Genomic DNA, 6,538 nt, shown 5'->3' with positions numbered 1-6,538 from the left:
ACAGGGAGTACATATCTTTCAGTTGACTGGAGATGGTCATACACTTTATCTGTCAACTCCCTGGAAAACATCTCAATTTCCTTTATCTTTTCCAGGGGGTTCCAGATACGGTTCAAATGTTCTGGCCCGTTTAATTTATTAAACATTTGTTCAAGAACAGGTTTGATGGTGTTATAATCAACTGGGGAAGAACTCTTAAACATGCTATCCATCACTGGTGTGTTTACATAGCTACAAAAAGAACTGTAGCTGTCCATACAATCTGCTCTCTGATCATCAAGAGACTTGACCGGTTCGTGGAGACAGATGAAGAACCTTTTGTTTTTCTTCACCAGGTGTTTTATCTCTCTGATCATTTTGTAAAACTGCTTTTTGGCAAAAGCGCAGAAGTGGTCTTTGTGCAGCTTTTGGTCATTGCTTTTTCTGGATGGGATGCATGACGTGAAAAAGTTTTTCACCTTTTGGATATTTAACTGCACATTAAAAGCAGATTCGCGTGAGTCACATTTCTCACTAGATGTGACATCTTCACCATCAAAAGACTGCAGATTATCAATTATTGTGATTACAATGTCAGCTGCAGCTATTTCTGCTGGCGTGCTGGGACGCTGGAGACTTTCAGCTGTCTCAGCATCTGTGCACTTCTCTATTTCTGTGTCATCTTCGGCATTCGAATACTTCAGAGTGTCAAGTATTGCACTGACAACATCAGCCACGATCACTTCACCTGTGGTGCTGGAACGACTTTCCGCCATCTCTCCAGTTTCACTTTCTTTTATCTCTACAGGCGTCATGTCATTTTCATCCTTATTGTCCTCTGTGATTCCTGTGTCTGTGCTCCATTTGGTGAGAGCGCTGCTCACCTCCTCAACAACCATTGCCTTCTCAGAGATCTTTGATTCAGTACTCTCTGAATTAGACGGGCTAGGGGAACTAGCTGCGCCGCCCTTTGACATGCACTGGCTGCTTAGCTTACCTGCACATTTTTCCAAACACGAGGCTGCGTGAGAGACCATGCGTCGAAGGTTTTTTGTGGTTGTCATTTTTCCACTGACATAAACGGCAGGATCTGACCGTAAATCCGGGTTGTTCAAGAGTAGAGTCACAGCTGAGTCGACCTTTTCTGAGATCTCCAATTCAATCAGTTTTGTCAGCTTCTTACTGGACTGACAGTTTTCATGGGGGATGTTAAGAGCGATGCCAATGCTGGTTGAAAGAGAGTCTCCCAGCGACGGAGCTATTTTTGCCACAGGTATGCTGATACCTGTTTGGGACAATTCGTCTGTCATTAACTCCTGAAGTGTGGGAAGTGCAGATTTCAGGATGCCGCTAGAAACTATCTGAATGATTTCGATTATCATATCAGCCAGTAATGCTTGGAGATCAGAGTCCCAGATTCCCTGTTCAATCATTCCCCATTGTACCTGGGAGAACTGATCGAAACACTTGGTTATAGCTGGTAAAATATGCTCGGGAATAATGGGGATAGAGCCTGTAGTCTGAAATTCAGCCATTGTGGACGTTTCTGTTTCAGTAAAATTATTTGAAGGACTTTGAAAATCTAAGATTCTAGAGTGCGAAGATCGCGGTCTGTACATCTCATTTACTTAACGCTAAGTAGATTGTGAGTCCTGGCGGGTTCTATATATAGGCTCAGTTGACTGTAACGTCACGGGCACGTCAAAGCGTTCGCTTACGTCACAGTCAGGCGATCAAAGCGTTCGCTACTTCACGTCACACGCATGCGCACTGTCTGTGTTTTGAACTCCCACGCACAGGCTTCCCGACTTAAACCACTAATAAATTCTTACATACACATCGTGTTGGTGTAAAATACAGTATCTGGAAGCGAAAGGACATTTAGCCTCGTTATTTACTCTCTTAAAATGCACAACACCCATATATAAACTAACCGCATGCGTGCGTGACGTGAAGTAGCGAACGCTTTGATCGCCTGACTGTGACGTAAGCGAACGCTTTGACGTGCCCGTGACGTTACAGTCAACTGAGCCTATATATAGAACCCGCCAGGACTCACAATCTACTTAGCGTTAAGTAAATGAGATGTACAGACCGCGATCTTCGCACTCTAGAATCTTAGATTTTCAAAGTCCTTCAAATAATTTTACTGAAACAGAAACGTCCACAATGGCTGAATTTCAGACTACAGGCTCTATCCCCATTATTCCCGAGCATATTTTACCAGCTATAACCAAGTGTTTCGATCAGTTCTCCCAGGTACAATGGGGAATGATTGAACAGGGAATCTGGGACTCTGATCTCCAAGCATTACTGGCTGATATGATAATCGAAATCATTCAGATAGTTTCTAGCGGCATCCTGAAATCTGCACTTCCCACACTTCAGGAGTTAATGACAGACGAATTGTCCCAAACAGGTATCAGCATACCTGTGGCAAAAATAGCTCCGTCGCTGGGAGACTCTCTTTCAACCAGCATTGGCATCGCTCTTAACATCCCCCATGAAAACTGTCAGTCCAGTAAGAAGCTGACAAAACTGATTGAATTGGAGATCGCAGAAAAGGTCGACTCAGCTGTGACTCTACTCTTGAACAACCCGGATTTACGGTCAGATCCTGCCGTTTATGTCAGTGGAAAAATGACAACCACAAAAAACCTTCGACGCATGGTCTCTCACGCAGCCTCGTGTTTGGAAAAATGTGCAGGTAAGCTAAGCAGCCAGTGCATGTCAAAGGGCGGCGCAGCTAGTTCCCCTAGCCCGTCTAATTCAGAGAGTACTGAATCAAAGATCTCTGAGAAGGCAATGGTTGTTGAGGAGGTGAGCAGCGCTCTCACCAAATGGAGCACAGACACAGGAATCACAGAGGACAATAAGGATGAAAATGACATGACGCCTGTAGAGATAAAAGAAAGTGAAACTGGAGAGATGGCGGAAAGTCGTTCCAGCACCACAGGTGAAGTGATCGTGGCTGATGTTGTCAGTGCAATACTTGACACTCTGAAGTATTCGAATGCCGAAGATGACACAGAAATAGAGAAGTGCACAGATGCTGAGACAGCTGAAAGTCTCCAGCGTCCCAGCACGCCAGCAGAAATAGCTGCAGCTGACATTGTAATCACAATAATTGATAATCTGCAGTCTTTTGATGGTGAAGATGTCACATCTAGTGAGAAATGTGACTCACGCGAATCTGCTTTTAATGTGCAGTTAAATATCCAAAAGGTGAAAAACTTTTTCACGTCATGCATCCCATCCAGAAAAAGCAATGACCAAAAGCTGCACAAAGACCACTTCTGCGCTTTTGCCAAAAAGCAGTTTTACAAAATGATCAGAGAGATAAAACACCTGGTGAAGAAAAACAAAAGGTTCTTCATCTGTCTCCACGAACCGGTCAAGTCTCTTGATGATCAGAGAGCAGATTGTATGGACAGCTACAGTTCTTTTTGTAGCTATGTAAACACACCAGTGATGGATAGCATGTTTAAGAGTTCTTCCCCAGTTGATTATAACACCATCAAACCTGTTCTTGAACAAATGTTTAATAAATTAAACGGGCCAGAACATTTGAACCGTATCTGGAACCCCCTGGAAAAGATAAAGGAAATTGAGATGTTTTCCAGGGAGTTGACAGATAAAGTGTATGACCATCTCCAGTCAACTGAAAGATATGTACTCCCTGTGATGCTATCAGGAAAATGTCTTTCAGACTCTGTCATCTCTAGGTCTGCAGAGCCAACAGATGAGTTACCCTTTTCGCCCGAGGTCCTCTATGTGACTGTAGAAGACTCAGTGCAAAAGTTTTTGCAAAACACTCTTTTGTGGTTAGAGAATGATGCTTTGGATCAAACTGTTCAAAGTGACAAGATTTCTGGTGCCGTGGGAGACATCCAGGATGTGATTTTAAGAGCACTGACTCCAACAGAGCAAAAAGAAAATGACAGACTGTCTGAACCAGAGTCACGTCCAGATTGTCCTCCCAAAAATGAAACAGTCTCCTGCGTGAGTGTACTAGAGCAGGGCCCACCCCCAGAAAACAGCCCTGAGCCTGAACCAATCACTGAAGCTGGGCTTACAGAAGCTCAAAGTCAGCCATCAACCTCTGAAAACTTACAGGAGGAGTCTGAGAAAATTGTCAGAGACTTCAGTAACTGTCTGTTAGATGAGCTCCTGGAGAAATGTCTTTTCGACACAAACTATCTGAATATAGAAAATTACGAAGCGATCACCAGGCGTCTTACAGATCTGCTTCTAGATAAGGTCAGAATCCCAGGATATCTGAGTGCTCTTAAAAATAACAAACGGCGGATGCTAAAGAAAATGAGTAAGGCCCTTATAAAGGAGCTTGACTCTGCAGATCAGTTTGTACATTCGGCTCTTACACCAGATGATTACACTTTTGATGAACTTTTTCTGGATCTCCTGGACATGATTATTGAGGTTGCTTTGGATCAAACTGTTCAAAGTGACAAGATTTCTGGTGCCGTGGGAGACATCCAGGATGTGATTTTAAGAGCACTGACTCCAACAGAGCAAAAAGAAAATGACAGACTGTCTGAACCAGAGTCACGTCCAGATTGTCCTCCCAAAAATGAAACAGTCTCCTGCGTGAGTGTACTAGAGCAGGGCCCACCCCCAGAAAACAGCCCTGAGCCTGAACCAATCACTGAAGCTGGGCTTACAGAAGCTCAAAGTCAGCCATCAACCTCTGAAAACTTACAGGAGGAGTCTGAGAAAATTGTCAGAGACTTCAGTAACTGTCTGTTAGATGAGCTCCTGGAGAAATGTCTTTTCGACACAAACTATCTGAATATAGAAAATTACGAAGCGATCACCAGGCGTCTTACAGATCTGCTTCTAGATAAGGTCAGAATCCCAGGATATCTGAGTGCTCTTAAAAATAACAAACGGCGGATGCTAAAGAAAATGAGTAAGGCCCTTATAAAGGAGCTTGACTCTGCAGATCAGTTTGTACATTCGGCTCTTACACCAGATGATTACACTTTTGATGAACTTTTTCTGGATCTCCTGGACATGATTATTGAGGTTGTACTCAATCCCCCACTGAAGTCTAAAATTACAAGGTTCTTTCGAGCAGTGGGAAAAGCTTTAATGAAGCCGTTTAGGAGCTGCTGTAGGGGCAGCAGCGATGACTAAAAGACCAGCTGCACCCCCCCCCCCCCCCCCCCCACACACACACACACACACACACTACAATGCTTCTTTAAAGATCTCGAAGCATTTAATAATTTATTCAAAAACAATGTAATTGGCCAACAGAAGTATATTTCATCTTGTCTCCCTATATTGTCTCTCCATCACCCCCAACCGGTCGCAGCAGATGGCCGCCCCCTCTTGAGCCTGGTTCTGCTGGAGGTTTCTTCCTGTTAAAAGGGAGTTTTTTCTCCCCACTGTCGCCTAGTGCTTGCTCAAAGGGGATCTTTTGATTGTTGGGTATTTTCCTGCTAATACTGTAGGGTTTTCACCTTACATTATAAAGCACCTTGAGGAGACTCTTGTTTTGCTGCGATGCTATATAATCTTAGATTTAACTGAATTTTAAAATCATCTATTATAGCATCAAAGTAAAACAAAATGAAATTTTAAGAAAATTGATTTACCATCAAATAAAAATCCTAATCTCAAACATATTCTGATTTTTCTTGTGTTTTATTGTGTTGTCAAGTATGAAAAAACAATGTTGCATTTGTGCACTCTGGTCATGAGTACTGGTATTGTATTAGAGCAGAATTTAGAGTAGAATTTGATAAAGGTGGTTTGGGTATGAGATGAACACAATTCATGAAACTATTAAATGTTGTTATTATAGACACTAAGTGAATATCTGTGGTAAGTTTAACAGTTTTCAGGGTTTTAGGCACATTTCTGCACATAGATTGGTCCAGAATGGAAAGTCTAAAGCAAAAAGCCTGAGTGAGGTGGACATTTTCATCATGGTCTCCAAGGCCTCCTTTGCGACTTGCCATTTTCTGTCCCTCTCCTCCTTGTTGCGGTTTCCTGGGTCCTCACCCTCCAAACTCCATGGACCTTTCAATTAATCTTTAGGAAATGAAAAATAATAGCAATTAAACAAAAAACACTTGGGAGGTTTAATGTGTTTATTTTAATTTGTTTTTCACCTGTTGTACATGTAGTGGAAAATGATTCTTTGCACAAACTGACAATGCTGAAAAAGCCTGGAGGTTGTGTTCTTTTGCAGGAAAAAATTAATGCTTTCTGAATTAGGGTCATGATCAACTTGTAATGCTTTTTAAATCTTGCTTGAGTCAATATTTACTCTCTTAAAATGCCGCACGCGGTTACTTTATATATGGGTGTTGTGCATTTTAATAAGAGAGTAAATAACGAGGCTAAATGTCCTTTCGCTTCCAGATACTGTATTTTACACCAACACGATGTGTATGTAAGAATTTATTAGCGGTTTAAGTCGGGAAGCCTGTGCGTGGGAGTTCAAAACACAGACAGTGCGCATGCGTGTGACGTGAAGTAGCGAACGCTTTGATCGCCTGACTGTGACGTAAGCGAACGCTTTGACGTG

At 42.6% G+C, this 6,538-nt stretch overlaps 1 protein-coding gene across 1 annotated transcript; it reads left to right on the top strand.

Annotated features, from left to right (window-relative positions):
- Window positions 1-1,971: 1,971 nt before the first annotated feature.
- Window positions 1,972-5,136, top strand: LOC146644697 (uncharacterized). The gene has a single exon (XM_085394218.1). The coding sequence runs from the start codon at window positions 2,065-2,067 to the stop codon at window positions 5,134-5,136; it is 3,072 nt and encodes a 1,023-aa protein (XP_085250344.1). The 5' UTR covers window positions 1,972-2,064.
- Window positions 5,137-6,538: the final 1,402 nt, after the last annotated feature.

This window comes from Rhamphochromis longiceps, linkage group LG20 (genome assembly GCF_057381845.1).
Source record: "Rhamphochromis longiceps isolate RC_006_pf linkage group LG20, R_longiceps_female_GT1.1, whole genome shotgun sequence".
Taxonomy (NCBI): domain Eukaryota; kingdom Metazoa; phylum Chordata; class Actinopteri; order Cichliformes; family Cichlidae; genus Rhamphochromis; species Rhamphochromis longiceps.
Note: the sequence above shows the minus strand (reverse complement) of the source record. Positions and strands in the feature narration are given on the sequence as shown.

Excerpts from the sequence above, each read along its gene's own strand:
- LOC146644697 (XM_085394218.1), top strand. The coding sequence starts at position 2,065 with ATGTACAGACCGCGATCTTCGCACTCTAGAATCTTAGATTTTCAAAGT.